Source organism: Xyrauchen texanus, chromosome 2 (assembly GCF_025860055.1).
Source record: "Xyrauchen texanus isolate HMW12.3.18 chromosome 2, RBS_HiC_50CHRs, whole genome shotgun sequence".
NCBI lineage: Eukaryota > Metazoa > Chordata > Actinopteri > Cypriniformes > Catostomidae > Xyrauchen > Xyrauchen texanus.
This window is the reverse complement of record NC_068277.1, coordinates 62,454,100-62,474,871: the sequence shown is the minus strand read 5'-3', so window position 1 is coordinate 62,474,871 and position 20,772 is coordinate 62,454,100. Positions and strand designations below refer to the sequence as shown.

The following is a 20,772-nucleotide window of genomic DNA, read 5'->3' as shown; positions in this document are numbered from 1 at the left end:
ATGTCACGTCCATAAAATTTTTGCAATATTTGTTTACATTTATTATAGACCTTAAGGATAAGCGTGGAAGTCCTGAGGAGGAGCAGTGCCACCCCCCCACCGGAGAAGCGAGTTCGAGTGTCGGCGGACACTTTATCTCACGTGGAAGATTCCAGTGATGAGGGCCCGCAGTATCAGGACGAAGTGGCTGCTTACATCGATCACAAATCGCCAAAAGATGACCATTTTGACATTTTGTCATGGTGGCAAGACCATGCTCACCTTTTCCCTAATATTGCCCAGATTGCGAGGTCTATCTATCCTCGCCATCCCTGCATCCAGCGCTGCAAGTGAGCGAGACTTCTCTTGTGCTGGATACGTTATCCAAGAGCGGAGGAGTCAGCTAAAACCGTCAACAGTGGACGATGTGCTTTTTTTACACAGCAATTTAAAACACCACAAATAGGATCTAATCACCTCGCACTGGATTCATAAACGGGACAGTTTCACGTCTCAGCCCTAATTGTAAGGCTGTTTATACCTAGTTGCCGGTGTAGGCCTATGTAGCGTTTAGGATTCGCATACAACTGGACTTTTCTTTCATTTAAAATTATCACATAGCCTACACTGTTTGTTATTGTCTAATTTAAAACTGTTAAGTAGGCCTATGTGTGGTGTGAAATTGTCTGATGTGCTAGACGAAATTGCATTGTTTTGTGGTAACGTTAGCCATGTTCTGTATAGGCTATCGGCTTTTTGACAGCTTCGGCTGTTGTCCTTGTCTTAAGGCAATCCACCAAAGGCAATAAAAATTTGAAAAAAGTGTGTCTATAATGTGATTGGCTAAACTGATTTTATTTCGGGTGCAGGTCGGGTCTCGGTTCAATTTTAAGCGGATCGTGTCGGGTTGCGGATTTTAATTAGTGCTGCTGTCGGAAAACGGGTCGGATGCGGTTTTAAGCACTGCGGGTACGGGCGGGTGCGGATTTACAAAATCGGACCTGTGCAGCTCTCTGCTGTACACAGGGTTTGCACGGGTGCTTGAAGTCCCCCACTACCAGAAATTATGCAGTCGAGATTCCCCCATTTGGGGAATTCGCAGGGGTCAGCACAGTCGGAGTGCAATGACTGAGCCTCACTCTGGGTGAACCACCTTCATGATCATGGTGTCTCCCCTGCCAGGTAAGTATGAATTGAAAGAGATCCGGTCAGAGGACACATTCTCCTCACTACTATTCACTAGATGGTGATACACAGTCAAATACACATCATTCACGACTATACACATTGGTGATACAATACATGGCTCCTTGCCATCCTGAGTGAAACAGGGAAGTCTCTAAAATGTTCTGGTGCAGAGATATGCGATTTGTTACTCATCATGGGTACTTGCCATACTGAGTGAAATAAGTCAACCTGTATGTCTCTATAATTTTCTTGTGCGGAGATATGTAATTTGATACTTGGTTGCTAGGGTAAGCCCATGTTGTTGCTATGCAGTTACCAAGGTGATACAATACATGGCTCCTTGCCATCCTGAGTGAAATAAGTTAACCAGGTATCTCTACTATTTTCTGGTGCAGAGATATGATATTTGTTACTTGGTCGCTAATGTAACCACATCTGATTGGAGGCAGTTACCAGGGTGATACTCATCATGGGTACTTGCCATACTGAGTGAAATAAGTCAACCTGTATGTCTCTATAATTTTCTTGTGCGGAGATATGTAATTTGTTACTTGGTTGCTAGGGTAAGCCCCATCTGGTTCCAAGGCAGATACCAAGGTGATATTTATCAAGATTCCTTAGCATCCTGAGTGAAATAAGTCAACCCTGAAGACTCTACGATTTTCTGGTGCAGAGATATGTGATTTGTTACTTGGTTGCTAGGGTAAGCCCATGTGGTTGCTATGCAGTTACCAAGGTGATACAATACATGGCTCCTTGCCATCCTGAGTGAAATAAGTCAACCTGTATGTCTCTACAATTTTCTTGTGCGGAGATATGTAATTTGTTTCTTGGTTGCTAGGGTAAACCCATCTGGTTCTACGCACTTATCAAGGTGATACAATACATGGCTCCTTGCTATCCTGAGTGAAACATGGAAGTCTCTAAAATGTTCTGGTGCAGAGATATGCGATTTGTTACTTGGTTGCTAGGGTAGCCCCATCTGGTTCCGAGGCAGTTACCAAGGTGATATTTATCAAGACTCCTTAGCATCCTGAGTGAAATAAGTCAACCCTGAACACTCTACGATTTCTGGTGCAGAGATATGTGATTTGTTACTTGGTTGCTAGGGTAAGCTTATGTGGTTGCTATGCAGTTACCAAGGTGATAAAATACATGGCTCCTTGCCATCCTGAGTGAAATAAGTTAACCAGAAAGTCTATAAAATGTTCTGGAGCAGAGATATGCGATTTGTTACTTGGTTGCTACGGTAAGCCCATGTTGTTGCTATGCAGTTACCAAGGTGATACAATACATGGCTCCTTGCCATCCTGAGTGAAATAAGTCAACCTGTATGTCTCTAGAATTTTCTTGTGCGGAGATATGTAATTTGTTTCTTGGTTGCTAGGGTAAGCCAATGTGGTTCTACGCACTTACCAAGGTGATACAATACACGGCTACTTTCCAACCTGAGTGAAACAAGTTAACCAGGAAGTCTATAAAATGTTCTGGAAGAGATATGCGATTTGTTACTTGGTTGCTAGGATAAGCCCATGTTGTTGCTATGCAGTTACCAAGGTGATACAATACATGGCTCCTTGCCATCCTGAGTGAAATAAGTTAACCAGGAATCTCTACGATTTTCTGGTGCAGAGATATGATATTTGTTACTTGGTCGGTAATGTAACCACATCTGATTGCTAGGCAGTTACCAGGGTTATACTCATCATGGGTACTTGCCATACTGAGTGAAATAAGTCAACCTGTATGTCTCTACAATTTTCTTGTGCGGAGATATGTAATTTGTTTCTTGGTTGCTAGGGTAAGCCCATGTGGTTCTACGCACTTACCAAGGTGATACAATACACGGCTACTTTCCATCCTGAGTGAAATATGTCAACCAGGAAGTCTCTACGATTTTCTGGTGCAAAGATATGATATTTGTTACTTGGTCGCTAAGGTAACCACATCTGATTGCTAGGCAGTTACCAGGGTGATACTCATCATGGTTACTTGCCATACTGAGTGAAATAAGTCAACCTGTATGTCAAAGCAATAACTAAATCAGCATACTATCATCTGAAAAATATTGCAAGAATTAGATGCTTTGTTTCCAGTCAAGACCTAGAGAAACTTCTGTATGCTTTCATCACCAGCAGGGTGGATTATTGTAATGGACTCCTCACTGGCCTTCCCAAAAAGACCATAAAACAGTTGCAGCTCATACAGAAAGCTGCTGCCAGGATTCTGAGCAGAACCAGAAAATATGAACATATCACACCAGTCCTCAGGTCTTTACACTGGCTCCCAGTTACATTTAGGATTGATTTTAAAGTATTATTACTGGTATATAAATCACTCAATGGGCTAGGACCTCAATATATTGCAGATATGCTCACTGAATATAAACCCAACAGATCACTCAGATCATTAGGATCACATCAGCTAGAAATACCAAGGGTTCACTCTAAGCAAGGAGAGTCTGCTTTTAGCTATTATGCCAGCCGCAGCTGGAACCAGCTTCCAGAAGAGATCAGATGTGCTCCTACAGTAGTCACATTCAAATCCAGACTCAAAACACATCTGTTTAGCTGTGCATTTACTGAATGAGCACTGTGCCACTGTGTGTCTGACTGTTTGTACTGTATTTTATTTAATTAAACCAGTTTATTCTAAACTGTTTCAATTATTCTTATTTTTTTATTCTTATTTTAATCTCTTCTATGTAAAGCACTTTGAATTACCATTGTGTATGAAATGTGCTATATAAATAAACTTGCCTTGCCTTGCCTCTACAATTTTCTCGTGCAGATATGTAATTTGTTTCTTGGTTGCTAGGGTAAGCCCATGTGGTTGCTATGCAGTTACCAAGGTGATAAAATACATGGCTCCTTGCCATCCTGAGTGAAATAAGTCAACCAGGAAGTCTCTACGATTTTCTGGTGCAGAGATATGATATTTGTTACTTGGTAGCTAGGGTAGCCCCATAAGGTTCTGAGGCGGTTACCAAGGTGATATTTATCAAGACTCCTTAGCATCCTGAGTGAAACAAGTCAACCCTGAAGTCTCTACGATTTTCTGGTGCAGAGATATGATATTTGTTACTTGGTCGCTAGTGTAACCCCATTTGGTTGCTAGGCAATAACCAGGCTGATACTTATCACGGGTACACGCCATACTGAGTGAAATAAGTCAATATGTATGTCTCTACAATTTTCTTGTGCGGAGATATGTAATTTGTTACTTGGTTGCTAGGGTAAGCCCCATCTGGTTCCAAGGCAGTTACCAAGGTGATATTTATCAAGACTCCTTAGCATCCTGAGTGAAATAAGTCAACCAGGAAGTCTCTACGATTTTCTGGTGCAGAGATATATTTGTCACTTGGTTGCTAGGGTAGCCCCATCACATTGAGGCAGGACACTGAAGACTTCTTTGGCATGGGGACGATGGTGGTGGCCTTGAAGCACGTTGGAACGGCGGCGCTGCTCAGATAGATGTTGAAGATGTCGGTAAGAACATCTGCCAGCTGGTCTGCACAACCTCTGAACACTCTGCAAGGAATGTTGTCTGGTCCAGCAGCCTTCCGTGGGTTGCCTCTACGTAGTTTTTTCCTCACATCAGCCGTGGTAAGACAGAGCACCTGGTCATTGGGAGGAGGGGTGATCTTCCTTGCCACCACATCGTTCTGCACTTCAAAGTGAGCGTAGAATTCGTTCAGCGCATCTGGAAGGGAGGCATCTTTGTCACAGGCAACTGATGTTGTCCTGTAGTTGGTGATTGCCTGGATGCCCTGCCACATGCGCCTTGTGTCACTGCTGTCCTGGAAGTGACTGTGGATTCTCTGGGCGTGTGCACGCTTTGCCTCTCTAATGGCACGGGACAGTTTGGCCCTAGCTGTTCTTAGGGCTGCCTTGTCGCCTGCTCTGAAGGCGGAGTCTTGGGTCCTCAGCAGCGCGCGCACCTCCGCAGTCATCCACGGCTTCTGGTTGGAGCGTGTGGTGATGGTCTTGGAAAAAGTGACATCATCAATGCACTTGCTGATGTAGCTGGTCACTGATGCTGTGTATTCCTCCAAGTTGGTAGAATTGCCATATGTTGCAGCCTCCCTGAACATTTGCCAGTCAGTACACTCAAAACAGTCCTGAAGAGCAGAGCTGGCTCCTGCTGGCCAGGTTTTCACCTGCTGCTGAAGTGGTTTTGTGCATCTGACGAGCGGTCTGTATGCTGGAATTAGCATAATAGAGATGTTGTCTGAGTAGGCGAGGTGGGGGCGGGGCTCCGCCCGGTACGCGCCTGAGATGTTTGTGTAAACAATATCAAGCCCGTTCGCCCCTCTTGTTGCAAAGTGGAGTGATGGAATTTAGGGAGCACTGTCTTGAGATTCGCATGGTTAAAATCTCCGGCAACAATAAACACTCCGTCAGTGTGAGCGTTCTGCAGTTCGCTCATAGCCCCATACAGTTCACAGAGCGCTTCCTTAGCGTTAGCGGTGGGGGGGATGTAAACTCCGGTTATGATAACAGTGGTGAATTCCCGTGGTAAATAAAAAAGGTCTGCATCTAACAGTCACAAGCTCCACCAGCGATGAGCAGTAGCTAGAGACTAGCATAGAGTTCTTGCACCATTCCGTGTTTAAGTAAACACACAAGCCACCACCGCGAGTCTTACCATACAGAACTGCATTTCTGTCGGCACGAAATGAGGCGAGCCCGTTTAGCTGAATGGTGGCGTCCGGAACCCTGTCGCTGAGCCACTTCTCCATGAAAACAAAGACGTAGCAGTCGCTAAACTCACGTTGCGTAGCCTGCTGTACTCGGATGTAGTCCAGTTTATTGTCCAGGGAGCAAACATTTGAGAGCAGGATAGACGGGAGAGCTGGCCAAATAGGGATTGTTTTTTAGCCTAGTATGGACCCCACCCTCTTGCCACGCTTCCACTTCCTTGCACACCGCTTACGACGTCCTCTCCCCCGGCCACCGGCATCAGGCGACGCCGAGGACTGGAGACCTGGTCTCCACAGCAAGCCGAGTTTGCGTAGCGCCTCCTGTAGGTCATCATGCATCTTGGTTGTTGCATGAATCCTATATTTGAGCAGTGTCTAGCGATGGTAAACACGAACACTGGTTGCTCCGATGTCCTCGTTCCACAAAAGTCGGGTTATTTAACAAAAAATAGCACAATTTTGGATCCGGAGTGGCCGCTGCGTGCTACCGCGCCACCATCTCTGCAACCCGTATGTCTCTACGATTTTCTGGTGCAGATATATGTCATTTGTTACTTGGTTGCTAGGGTAAGCCTATGTGGTTGCTATGCAGTTACCAAGGTGATACAATACATGGCTACTTTCCATCCTGAGTGAAATAAGTCAAACCTGAATTCTCTACGATTTTCTGGAGCAGAGATATGTAATTTGTTACTTGATTGCTAGGGTAAGCCCATGTGGTTGCTATGCAGATACCAAGGTGATATAATACATGCTACTTTCCATCCTGAGTGAAATTCTCTAAAATGTTCTGAATAAAATTAATGAAATTTTGGTACCGTGACAACACTACTGTGAAGCATAAAAGGTCAGCAAAATTTGAAAGTTCATCAGATAAATTAACAGAATTTGCGACCAGGTAGAATTGTTTTCACATTGCTTCATATTCCATGGCCATTCAAAATAACAGTAATAGTAAATGAAGGTACACTCATGGAATCAAATATTTTACTTTAGAGGCTTTTTCACTGTATTAAAGTTTGCATTCATAGTAACACTGTTTTTAACCCTATTATCCCCCCAGTGAAAAAAAAAGATATCCTCTTTTTGGAAAACCAGAATATCGGTCATTGTCAGGTGACGTCACACTTGTGAATCGCGAAGTGCATTATGGGCGTAGCCGCCATTTGTAAGGTATCAATGCTGGTGTATTCTGCTTGGAGAATTGTGTTCATAAATGTGATAAAATGGTGCGTTCTTGTTGTGTGATAGTAAGTCTCACGACAGAAAGTGTCACAAACTAAACAACGGGGAAAGGTTTTTTTAGCTTTCCCACTTTGAAGAAAGGATGTGGACAGCATGTCGCGGACATAACAAAAAGGCGTCGGATGGCCTGGGTTGGAGCTGTGCGACGCAAAAACATCACCTTTGCAAACATATCTCCGTTTATATATGTCTGCTCTCAACATTTTCATAAAGGTAAGACATAAAGGTGATGATGTTGACAAAGTTGACAAATTTGAAGTATTAGTCTTTTATTGTTTATACTGTAAAATGTTATGCAATCGTCTTATAAATACAGGGCTATAAAATAGTGATTTTACTTCACTACAGCACTTATTATTTTGGGGGTTTGTACCTTACTTTGTACTTTACTCAACTGCAATGTCAACTAAATGGATATAGATTTAGAATGGAAGAAGGTAAATTTAACAATTTGTAAGGCTTGAAAGTTAACGTTACTCACTGTGTTTTTGCAGAAAATTTTAATTTCACTTCGGTGTGACTTGCAGTCTGAAAAGTGCAGCACTGTTTTAATACTTTTTCAGTATTAAAATATTTTTTAGCTGAATTATATTTGCTCAGTGTCTGTACTAATACTTTAGTATAATCCATGATTACTGTTAACACTTTTGGTCCCATGTTTTGAAGATAAAAACTTTTTCATATTATTGCAGGTCAACCTGCATATGAGATGATGGAGACTGACCCAGACTGGGCACCCGCCCTCCATCTGGGTCAGAAATCTCTCACACCAACACTACACGCTCGGCAAGACGAAGTAAGAGGGAGGAAAGAAAAAAACACACTGCAGCCAGCTGAATGAGGTGGTGAGCGAAACACTGAGGAGACACAAGAGGCTGATGGAGATGTTGTGCCACATGCTGAGGAGACACAAGTGGCTGGAGATGGTGAGCAACACACTGAGGAGGAGACACATGATGCTGTAGGACATGGCGAGCAACACACTGAGGAAGGGACCCACACAACTCAGGGGATGGCTGTGACACAAACAGAATGTAACTTATGTGTGCACAGATCTGCAGAAGTTTACCGCCTGTTGGAAGAAAACGTACAGCTGCGACGTGAACTTGATGAGCACAGGATGTCTGATAGTTTTTTTGGAGACAATGATGATAAAGTTAAGTACTACACAGGAATGCCAAACCTGGGATCCTTTATGGCCTTACTAAATTTTTTGGTGCCTCTCATGTCAGACCAAAAGAAGAAAGTTCTTAGTCCATTTCAAATGCTTCTCATAACCTGTATGCACCTCAGACTGGATCTGCCTGCACAACATCTAGCCCATCTCTTTCGTGTTTCCCCAAAGACAGTATACAGAACATTTCATGAAATTGTGTCATTTATGTATGCAAACCTGAGCCGTTCCATCATATGGCCAGAAAGAGACACTTTACAAAAAATTATGCCTCACCAATTTGTGGAGTCCTTTGGACGCAGAGTAGCAGTGATCATTGACTGTTTTAAGATTTTCACAGAGAAACCATCAAATCTGAAAGCACGTGCAAAAATGTTTTCCAGCTACAAGCACAATCACACTATGAAATATTTGATAGGTATTACACCAAAGGGATCTATTTGTTTCATATCAAAAGGGTGGGGTGGCCGTACAAGTGATAAACACATTACAGAAAATAGTGGTTTTCTTGAAAAATTGTTGCCAGGGGACATTGTATTGGCTGATAGAGGTTTTGATATAAAGGAAGGTGTTGGCATGTTGTGTGCAGAGGTCAAACTCCCAGCCTTTACAAGGGGTTACTGTCAGCTAGCTGCAAGAGATGTGGAGGAGACAAGAAAAGTAGCTCACCTAAGAATCCATGTTGAAAGAGTGATTGGAAATATTTGTCAAAAATATAACCTTTTAACAGGAACCATACCCATCAACATGATCCTCCTATGTGAAGGTGAGGATATCACATTTTTAGATAAGATCGTCACTGTCTTTTGTGCGCTGACAAACCAATGTCCAACTGTAGTGTAGTACAGTGGTTATCAACCCTTGTCGTGGGGTCCCATCATTTTGCACTTTTTTTTTTGTCTGATGTTCTGAAGTTAAACTTAATTTCAATGTATGCAACTTTGTTTGTACTCTGTCCACTGTGTCCATCTATTGCAATGTGCTGATGCTTTAGCCTGCTCGACCAGCCTTGCATGAACAATAAAGCATGTTTGACAAAAAATTTCATAAATGTATGATGTACACCAAAAAACAGCTAAATAAAGTATGAAAACGAACACATTGGTAAGGCTTAATACTTGCATATTTTGACAATTACAATAGTGTTAACTGTTCAAATCACATGAACAGAATATTATATAATTTATATATTTGTGAATGCAAGTAATCACTAACATTAAAGTGCAGAAACTAACACTTTAGGTCATACCTTTTTTTATTTTTTAGCATTGTATGTTTTAAAACAAACATGTTTTTGATATGTCTAACCTGAACAGTGTCAACAACAATACTTTGAGAAAAACCTGAGTGTGTTTGCTTAAAGGAAAACGTATAACATGCGAGACAGCAGCTTGGGCTTATGTGGAACAATGAGAACAGATCCAAATGTCTTCTTCGGCAGGTGCATGTTGTAGCCCCACACAAGTTAGATGAAACCACACAATTGTGCAGTTTTGGTTGTCACAGGCTACCATGTCGTCCTTGCTTTCTGGTCCACGGCAAATGCACCACAACTTCTCAACACTATTATCTTATGTACTTCTACTCTTGCAATCTCTTTAATTCTCACTCAGTCAGTCAGTCGTGATACCTCAAAAATGGCGCCGCGGTGACGTCACACACAACAAACCCACGTGTCTGACAAAGACCGATAGTCACCCTACTACTGACCTTTAAAAATAAAGGTACAGCGCTATGAAACCATTAGGCCTGTTTAATGTAGAGATGTATTATTCATCAGAGATTATTCATTCCTTTTTGACTTGATCTGTTCTCAGGTACATTTTTACATTTCTAAATGCACGTTCACACTCACCTGTGACTATATTTCAAGTCTGTAGTCTTGAATTTCATTTTGTCAAGCACAAGATGTCACTGAGGCCTGTAAGATTCACTCTGCAGCACTCTGAGCTCGATTACTCTGCCTGAAGTAGAAAACACACCCCCTCATTACAAACTAATATAGAAATTAATACATGTGGAAATCAGTAAATGCATAAATAACTACATTTATGTGCAAATGTAAAAATAAATAGATGAGTGAATCAATAAATTTATAAATATAGCAAATAATTACATGTGGAAATGAATCAATACAATAATTCTTAAGGAAATAAAAGTATAACTACGTCAGATTGGATCATTAATTATAAAAAAAATTTAATGATGCACCGGAATAAAAATCCTTGACTCTTTATATTTATTGGTAATATTGTCACATCCGGGTCCTCCATAAGAGACTAGTTTTGAAATTGGGAACGGTCAACGGATGTAGAAAGGAAGTCCCGCCTTACAGATAAAAGAGCCAATCACCTTTCAAATACAGACATCGCCTATCAATCAACTAGAGAACGCGCATGTGCATTAGCTACACAAGCCGGGAAATTGCGTTACTTTGGCGTTATCTGAGATAAAGAAGCACATTTTATGATTCCAGTGTCTTTAGATTTTACTGCAGAATATATTTTAACAGTGAAATATGTTTTTGTTTATAATCTCGCGTCCATTACAAATGGGATGCTTGATAGCTGCGCAAATAAAACTTATTTATGCGATTTTATTTCACATGAACTGGATTTAAAATGAATTGATAAGAGCGTTAAAATTACACTCAACGTTAAAGCATCTTATAGCACGTTTTTTCAGTTCTTTCTTGACAGTTTTAGGCGGGATGCACCGTTCCTGGAGATACTGCAATACCAGGTCGATGCGTGGAGTGGACGAAGCAAGCCCCTATTCCATCTCCCTGATCCAAAAATCGGTTTAATATATGATCCCCGGATAGGGGACGTATCAGATATTAAACTGATAAGAACAGATACTACACTTGATCTTAGCCAAAAGGCCGAGAAGCGATACCGAGAAAGGATCCGAGCGAAGGGAGTCATTCAGACAACTACTGATCTCACGGACGGTCTTATTCATAATACTATCACTCCATTTCAAACTATAAACTACTTACAAATACAAACATCAAAATTAAAGCCCCACTCGGAGACTGTGTTAAGAGTTTTGAGATTCTCGTCAATAAGAAGCCGAAAAACCTTCAAAATACGCGAATATTTTTTCTCCCTCTGTTATCATGAGTTCTCCATCATCCAATCAAACACGAGAACAGTGTTTGTGGACAATAAAACTATTTAGAGTCTCTTAATAATCATAAAATAATCTGCTTTTCACAGGAAAGTCTATCTGCTCATGTTCTGACCACTGATCTAGCTGCGCAATATATATATAGATCAGTGGTTCTGATACCAGATTCACAAAACAACAGGAGAAAATGAAGCGTTTGCCACATTTATTTCCTTTGACGCCCTCATGTGGTGAAATGTGGAACTGCAAGTCCGTCTGCGACATCAAACTACAATCACTGACGACGATAAAAGCTGAAAAACACTTTCAACGACTATTTCAACAAACATTTTAGCGACATAAATCTTTACAGATCTACACTGAAACAATAAAGCGGGAAATCAGCACAAACTGGTCTTTGAAAATCCTTGAATGAGCATTAAATATCATTAACCCGTTTATTAAGTTTGATATGATTTTATTATGACTGACTTCATCCATCTGTGTATTTAACGGACACAGTTCACGTGAGAAATGTCTTTATTTTCTCATTTAAACGCCTCAAATTGGACGGTTGCCTCAGATTAGCCTACACTGATTAACAACGGCCAAAAAACCAATCAAAAAGCTCGAAATTGATGCATTTAACATCATACTTAAAACATTTTCGACGGATTAATCATAGTTTACGGGACTACAAGCAATTAGCGATTAAAAATTAACGTCTAAATAACCTAATTAAAAGTTTTCAATGTGAAGATACTCACAGGTGGCGCTTGTCTTGAATCATACCGTGTAAAAATCCACCTAAAGTTTTTTTTTTTTTTTTGCAAATTATGAAATCCACTATGGCAAAGAGCTAGCTCATGAATATCAATCAGGACGTGCTGACGTAGCTTGGCACGTGTCCAATGACGAAGGCTTTCATAAATTAATATTAAAAAGAGCCTTGCCATGTTAAGATGAATTCATTTGAGATCCAAATTTAATTTAATTTATGCTGAAAAAAAATCTTTATCTTTCCTCTGATTAGGTTTCTCTGAAATTAGTTATTTGATGTCACAATGTGAATAATTGTTGGTTATTTTCAAAACATTTAAACAGATTAATACTCTGTATAGATATTAGCCTAAATACAGTCATGTTTCAACATTTGATTTTTTTTGGACTAAAATTGTGCAAGACTTGTGTTATCCCAGTCCAAATCATACAATAGTTCTGTGTGGAAACAGACCAAAATGTAAATGTTTATTTTCTGAAAATCTTTCCCTACACCTCAGCTCTCAAATCTCTTTCACACTTTCACACATTTAAAACCCATCTTGCTTTATCAAGGTTGCTGCAGAATTTTTAAAATCAAATTTAAGACCTTTTCCAAGACCTGAACATATAAAATTAATAAAGTATCTCCAAACCAAATCAAACCATTTAAAAATAAATCATTTATCACAGACTCTTACTTAGACGAATATTGATTATCAGTAAAACAGGGTAGACTATATGCAACTTTAAAATACTCAAGACATGTTTTCCACATACTGAATATCACATTAAAACTTGTTTATGTACCATTATATACCCAGACAGCACGTTCAGTCTTACCAACGTTGGCAATTGGAGGGCACCAGCGGCAAAGTATCGGAATTGGTTTTTCCCCTGCACACCAAAAAAACTTAGGTGGGTAAACCATCGGCGGGATGAATCTACAGCCACTCCAATTCATGCACACTCCAGAGATTGGCGGAGGAACCGTGAGGAACCATTTTGCCGATCCCGCTTCTTTTTTTTCACATGCTGCTGCTACTAGATCTACGCAACCGTTGGTCCAAGCGGTGAGCTTGTGTAAAATCCGTATGCCCCAACAAACAGACGTCCAAAACAGGGTCAGGAAAAAAGAGATAAAAACGTATGCAATTAAAACTAGATTAAAAAGTTTGAGTACAAACTTTAAGTTGGCTTGTGAAAGTTTGGACCAGAAAGTTTGAAGAAGTTTAAAGTAGTTTGAAGTTTAAATTAGTTTAAATTAGTTTCAAGTAGTTTCTATTTTAAAGTAGTTTATAGTTTAAAGTAGTTTGAAGTTTATATTAGTTTAAATTAGTTTATAGTAGCTTATAGTTTAAAGTAGTTTGAAGTTTAAAGTAGTTTATAGTTTACATTAGTTTGTAGTTTAAATTAGTTTAAAGTAGTTTGAAGTAGCTTATAGTTTAAAGTAGTTTGAAGTTTAAATTAGTTTAAAGTTTAAATTAGTTTGTAGTTTAAATTAGTTTAAAGTAGTTTGAAGTAGCTTATAGTTTAAAGTAGTTTGAAGTTTAAAGAAGTTTGAATTTTATATTAGTTTAAATTAAAGTAGTTTATAGTTTAAAGTAGTTTGAAGTTTAAAGTAGTTTATAGTTTAAATTAGTTTAAAGTTTAACTTAGTTGCTAGATAGATAGATTGATTGATGGATAGATAGACACATTTTTAGCATGTTTTAGCACTTTGCTAGGCGATGCTAGCATGTGTTAGCATGATGCTAGCGCATTTTTAGCATGTTTTAGCACTCCGCTAGGCGATGCTAGCATGTGTTAGCATGATGCTAGCACATTTTTATCATGTTTTAGCACTTCGCTAGGCAATGCTAGCATGTGTTAGCATGATGCTAGCACGTTTTTTGCATGTTTTAGCACTTCGCTAGGCAATGCTAGCATGTGTTAGCATGATGCTAGCACGTTTTTTGCATGTTTTAGCACGTCGCTGGGCAATGCTAGCATGTGTTAGCATGATGCTAGCACGTTTTAAGCATGTTTTAGCACATCGCTAGGCGATGCTAACATGTGTTAGCATGATGCTAGCACGTTTTTAGCATGTTTTAGCACTTCGCTAGGCGATGCTAGCATGTGTTAGCTCAATGCTAGCACGTTCTTAGTATGTTTTAGCACTTCGCTAGGCGATGCTAGCATGTGTTAGCATGATGCTAGCACTTTTTTAGCATGTTTTAACACTTCGCTAGGCGATGCTAGCATGTGTTATCATGACGCTAGCACGTTTTTAGCATGTTTTAGGGTGTGGCTATGAAGATTTTAGGTCATTACTTTTTGGCTGCTTGGTAAAATAAATCCTCTGAGGGAGAGAGAGAGGGAGAGATGCAGGGCTGACAGGCCCTTTTTGTCTGTGTGTGTAGGGTACACTACCAGTGTAGTCTGATTCCAAAACAAATTACTCTTATGAGCCAGTTCTTTTGAATCTACAGTGTGAAACATACAGTGTGACTAGTGTAATCTGATTACAACATTAATGACTCTAATGAGCCAGTTCTTTTGAATCTAAAATGTGAAACATACAGTGTGACCAGTGTAGTCTGATTCCCAAATTAATGACTCTTATGAGCCGGTTCTTTTGAATCTACAGTGTGAAACATACAGTGTGACCAGTGTAGTCTGATTCCCAAATTAATGACTCTAATGAGCCGGTTCTTTTGAATCTACAGTGTGGAACATACAGTGTGACCAGTGTAGTCTGATTACAACATTAATGACTCTAATGAGCCGGTTCTTTTGAATCTACAGTTTGAAACATACAGTGTGAGCAGTGTAGTCTGATTACAACATTAATGACTCTAATGAGCCGGTTCGTTTGAATCTACAGTGTGAAACATACAGTGTGAGCAGTGTAGTCTGATTACAACATTAATGACTCTAATGAGCCAGTTCTTTTGAATCCACAGTGTGAAACATACAGTGTGACCAGTGTAATCTGATTACAACATTAATGACTCTAATGAGCCGGTTCTTTTGAATCTACAGTGTGAAACATACAGTGTGACCAGTGTAATCTGATTACAACATTAATGACTCTAATGAGCCGGTTCTTTTGAATCTACAGTGTGAAACATACAGTGTGACCAGTGTAATCTGATTACAACATTAATGACTCTAATGAGCCGGTTCTTTTGAATCTGCAGTGTGAAACATACAGTGTGACCAGTGTAGTCTGATTCCCAAATTAATGACTCTAATGAGCCAGTTCTTTTGAATCTAAAATGTGAAACATACAGTGTGACCAGTGTGGTCTGATTCCCAAATTAATGACTCTAATGAGCCAGTTCTTTTGAATCTAAAATGTGAAACTTAAAGTGTGACCAGTGTAGTCTGATTCCCAAATTAATGACTCTTATGAGCCGGTTCTTTTGAATCTACAGTGTGAAACATACAGTGTGACCAGTGTAGTCTGATTCCCAAACAAATGACTCTAATGAGCTGGTTCTTTTGAATCTAAAATGTGAAACATACAGTATGACCAGTGTAGTCTGATTCACAAACAAATTACTCTAATGAGCCGGTTCTTTTGAATCTACTGTGTGAAACATACAGTGTGACCAGTGTAGTCTGATTCCCAAACAAATTACTCTAATGAGCCGGTTCGTTTGAATCTACTGTGTGAAACATACAGTGTGACCAGTTTAGTCTGATTCCCAAATGAATGACTCTAATGAGCCAGTTCTACAGTGTAGTGTTAAAAAAGTTTTACTTAGTTGCTAGATAGATAGATAGATAGATAGACACTCAGATAGATAGATATTTACCCTTAGATATATAGAGAGATAGATATAGATAGATAGATATTTACCGTCAGATAGATAGATAGATAGAAAGAGAGAGAGAGAGAGAGAGATTTTTTATATAATTATGGTCATAAATAAATCAACACAGAAGTCTGTACGATTTTCTGGTGCAGAAATATTTGATTTGTTACTCGGTTGCTAGGGTAAGCCCATGTGGTTGCTATGCAGTTACCAAGGTAATACAATACATGGCTCCTTTCCATCCTGAGTGAAATAAGTCAACCCAGAAGTCTCTACTATTTTCTGGTGCAGAGATATGTGATTTGTTACTCGGTTGCTTGGGTAACCCCATATGGTTGCTAGGCAGTTGCCATAGTGATACTAATGAAGTCTCCTTGCCATCCTGATTGAAATAAGTCAACCCAGAAGTCTGTACTATTTTCTGGTGCAGAGATATGTGATTTGTTACTCGGTTGCTAGGGTAACCCCATCTGGTTGCTAGGCAGTTACCATAGTGATACTAATCAAGTGTCCTTGCCATCCTGAGTGAAACAAATCAACCCAGAAGTCTGTACTATTTTCTGGTGCAGAGATATGTGATTTGTTACTTGGTTGCTAGGGTAACCCCATCTGGTTGCTAGGCAGTTACCATAGTGATACTAATCAAGTGTCCTTGCCATCCTGAGTGAAATAAGTCAACCCGGAAGTCTTTACTAATTTCTGGTGCAAAGATATGTGATTTGTTACTCGGTTGCTAGGGTAACCCCATCTGGTTGCTAGGCAGTTACCATAGTGATACTAATCAAGTGTCCTTGCCATCCTGAGTGAAATAAGTCAACCCAAAAGTCTCTACTATTTTCTGGTGCAGAGTTATGTGATTTGTTACTCGGTTGCTAAGGTAACCCCATGTGGTTGCTAGGCAGTTACCATAGTGATACTTATCAAGTCTCCTTGCCATCCTGATTGAAATAAATCAACCCAGAAGTCTCTCTGATTTTCTGGTGCAGAGATATGTGATTTGTTACTCGGTTGCTAGGGTAACCCCATGTGGTTGCTAGGCAGTTACCATAGTGATACTTATCAAGTCTCCTTGCCATCCTGACTGAAATAAATGAACCCAGAAGTCTCTCTGATTTTCTGGTGCAGAGATATAGTTATTGCTAAACGGTTGCTAGGGTACTCTGTTTAGTTGCTAGGGAGTGGCTTGACAGCTGCCAATCATGATACTCCAAAGGCTGCTTGTCAGTATGAATGATATAAACCAACTCCCATGCCTCTGTGACATTCAGAATGGAAGATATCCCTCTATGGATTTTGGTTGTTAAGGTGCTCGACAATGGTTGCTAGGGAGGGGATAGGAAGTGTTGAGGTGATTCATGATTGGCTGTTTGCTGCCCCGAGTCAAACGAGACCACCCTTGTGTTTCTATGACACTTCTATCCGGAGATATCACTTTGATGTCTTTCATTAGAAGTCTATGGGAGTTGTTGCTAAGGTGCTTTAAATTGTTGCTAGGGTTTGGCTTGATAGCTTCCCAATGATCCCGAGAGACTGATTGGTCATCTCAGTAAAATGAGCCCGCCCCCTTGTCTCTATGACACTGTGATCCAGAGCTATGTTCAATACAAAATCCCTATGCAATGAGGGAGAGAGAGAGGGAGAGATGCAGGGCTGACAGGCCCTTTTTGTCTGTGTGTGTGAAAATGTCAGTTGAGATTTAAATTTCTGAACATTCAGCAATGTTAAGTTAATGGGAGTTTTTTCCGAGTTTGATCGTCATTTTTAGGAAAACCGTAAGTCCGATCAGTTAGAAAAGATAAAGCAACTCGAGTCAGAACAGTTTGAGTGTCTGAGCCGAGTTTGGAGTATGTGGAGTTAAAGCTCTAGGAGGAGTTAGATATAGAAATTTCAGAGTAAGAAGAATAATAATAACTAGAAAAAGTTCGTCGAGACAAACTTTAAGTTGGCTTGTGAAAGTTTGGACCAGAAAGTTTGAAGAAGTTTAAAGTAGTTTGAAGTTTAAAGTAGTTTATAGTTTAAACGAGTTTAAAGTTTAAATTAGTTTGTAGTTTAAATTAGTTTAAAGTTTAAAGTAGTTTGTAGTTTAAAGTAGTTTAAAGTTTAACTTAGTTGCTAGATAGATAGATATATAGACACTCAGATAGATAGTTAGATAGAGATAGATAGATAGATATTGACCCTCAGATAGATAGACAGACAGACAGACAGATGCTAGTACGCTTTTAGAATTTTTAGCACTCAGCTAGGCGATGCTAGAAATTTTTAGCACGTTTTAGCACTTCGCTAGGCGATGCTAGCACGTTTTTAGCATGTTGCTAGCACGTTTTTAGCATTTTCTAGCACTTCGCTAGGCGAGGCTAACATATCTTAGCATGATGCTAGCACGTTTTTAGCATGTTTTAGCACTTCGCTAGGCGATGCTAGCATGTGTTAGCATGATGATAGCACGTTTTTAGCATGTTTTAGCACTTCGTTAGGCAATGCTAGCATGTGTTAGCATGATGCTAGCACGTTTTTAGCATTTTCTAGCACTTCGCTAGGCGAGGCTAACATGTCTTAGCATGATGCTAGCACGTTTTTAGCATGTTTTAGCACTTCGCTAGGCGATGCTAGCATGTGTTAGCATGATGCTAAGACGCTTTTAGCATTTTTTAAGCACTTCGCTAGGCGATGCTAAGCATGTGTTAGCATGATGCTATGACGCTTTTAGCATGTTTTAGCGACTTCGCTAGGTGATGCTAACATGTGTTAGCATGATGCTAGCACGTTTTTAGCATGTTTTAGCGACTTCGCTAGGTGATGCTAGCATGTGTTAGCATGATGCTAGCACGCTTTTAGCATGTTTTAGCGACTCGCTAGGCGATGCTAGCATGTGTTAGCATGATGCTAAGACGTTTTTAGCATGTTTTAGCACTCGCTAGGCGATGCTAGCATATGTTAGCATGATGCTATGACGCTTTTAGCATGTTTTAAGCACTTCGCTAGGCGATGCTAGCATGTGTTAAGCATGATGCTAACACGCTTTTAGCATGTTTTAAGACTTCGCTAGGCGATGCTAGCATGTGTTAGCATGATGCTAGCACGTTTTAGCATGTTTTAGCACTTCGCTAGAGATGCTAGCATGTGTTAAGCATGATGCTAAGCACGTTTTTAGCATGTTTTAACGACTTCGCTAGGCGATGCTATAGCATGTGTTAGCATGATGCTAGCTGACGTTTTTAGCATGTTTTAAGACTTCGCTAGAGCGATGCTTAAGCATGTGTTAACATGATGCTAACGACGTTTTAAGCATTTTTTAGCACTTCGCTAGGCGATGCTCAGCATGTGTTAGCATGATGCTAGCACGCTTTTAGCATGTTTTAACACTTCGCTAGGGCGATGCTAGCATGTGTTAGCATGATGCTAGCTGACGTTTTTAGCATTTTTTAGCACTCGCTAGGCGATGCTAGCACGTTTTTAGCATGTTTTAACACTTCGCTAGGCGATGCTAGCATGTGTTAGCATGATGCTAGCACGTTTTTAGCATGTTTTAATTTTTAGCACGTTTTAGCACTTCGCTAGGCGATGCTAGCACGTTTTTAGCATGTTGCTAGCACGTTTTTAGCATTTTCTAGCACTTCGCTAGGCGAGGCTAACATATCTTAGCATGATGCTAGCACGTTTTTAGCATGTTTTAGCACTTCGCTAGGCGATGCTAGCATGTGTTAGCATGATGATAGCACGTTTTTAGCATGTTTTAGCACTTCGTTAGGCAATGCTAGCATGTGTTAGCATGATGCTATGACGTTTTAGCATTTTCTAGCACTCGCTAGGCGAGGCTAACATGTCTTAGCATGATGCTAGCACGTTTTTAGCATGTTTTAGCACTCGCTAGGCGATGCTAGCATGTGTTAGCATGATGCTAGACGCTTTTAGCATTTTTAGCACTCGCTAGGCGATGCTAGCATGTGTTAGCATGATGCTATGACGTTTTAAGCATGTTTTAGACACTCGCTAGGTGATGCTAACATGTGTTAGCATGATGCTAGACGCTTTTAGCATGTTTTAGCACTCGCTAGGTGATGCTAGCATGTGTTAGCATGATGCTTAAGACGTTTTTAGCATGTTTTAAGCACTTTGCTAGGCGATGCTAGCATGTGTTAGCGATGATGCTAAGCACGTTTTTAGCATGTTTTAGCACTTCGCTAGGCGATGCTAGCATATGTTAGCATGATGCTAGCACGCTTTTAGCATGTTTTAAGCACTTCGCTAGGCGATGCTAAGCATGTGTTAAGCATGATGCTAACACGCTTTTAGCATGTTTTAAGCACTTCGCTAGGCGATGCTAAGCATGTGTTAAGCATGATGCTAGCACGTTTTTAGCATGTTTTAGCACTTCGCTAGAGATGCTAGCATGTGTTAAGCATGATGCTAAGCACGTTTTAAGCATGTTTTACCACTTCGCTAGGCGATGCTTAGCATGTGTTAGCATGATGCTAAGCACGTTTTTAGCATGTTTTAAGCACTTCGCTAGGCGATGCTAGCATGTGTTAGCATGATGCTAAGCACGTTTTTAGCATGTTTTAAGACTTCGCTAGGCGATGCTAGCATGTGTTAACATGATGCTAGCGACGCTTTTAGCATTTTTTAGCACTTCGCTAGGCGATGCTAGCATGTGTTAAGCATGATGCTAAGCACGTTTTTAGCATGTTTTAACACTTCGCTAGGCGATGCTAGCATGTGTTAAGCATGATGCTAAGACGCTTTTAGCATTTTTTAGCACTTCGCTAGGCGATGCTAAGACGCTTTTAGCATGTTTTAACACTTCGCTA

At 40.3% G+C, this 20,772-nt stretch overlaps 1 protein-coding gene and 2 non-coding genes across 3 annotated transcripts; 1 reads left to right on the top strand and 2 right to left on the bottom strand.

Moving 5' to 3' along the window:
* Positions 1–1,001: 1,001 nt before the first annotated feature.
* On the bottom strand, positions 1,002–1,169 carry LOC127619843 (U1 spliceosomal RNA). The gene has a single exon (XR_007967626.1). It is a non-coding gene; the product is annotated as a U1 spliceosomal RNA (small nuclear RNA).
* Positions 1,170–8,126: 6,957 nt separating this feature from the next.
* LOC127655749 (uncharacterized) lies at positions 8,127–9,131 on the top strand. Its single transcript, XM_052143722.1, has one exon. The coding sequence runs from the start codon at positions 8,127–8,129 to the stop codon at positions 9,129–9,131; it is 1,005 nt and encodes a 334-aa protein (XP_051999682.1).
* A 1,862-nt stretch (positions 9,132–10,993) lies between these two features.
* Positions 10,994–11,184, bottom strand: LOC127619857 (U2 spliceosomal RNA). Its single transcript, XR_007967631.1, has one exon. It is a non-coding gene; the product is annotated as a U2 spliceosomal RNA (small nuclear RNA).
* Positions 11,185–20,772: the final 9,588 nt, after the last annotated feature.

What these genes read in the sequence shown, in the direction of transcription:
- LOC127655749 (XM_052143722.1), top strand. Translation starts at nt 8,127, where the DNA reads ATGGCTGTGACACAAACAGAATGTAACTTATGTGTGCACAGATCTGCA.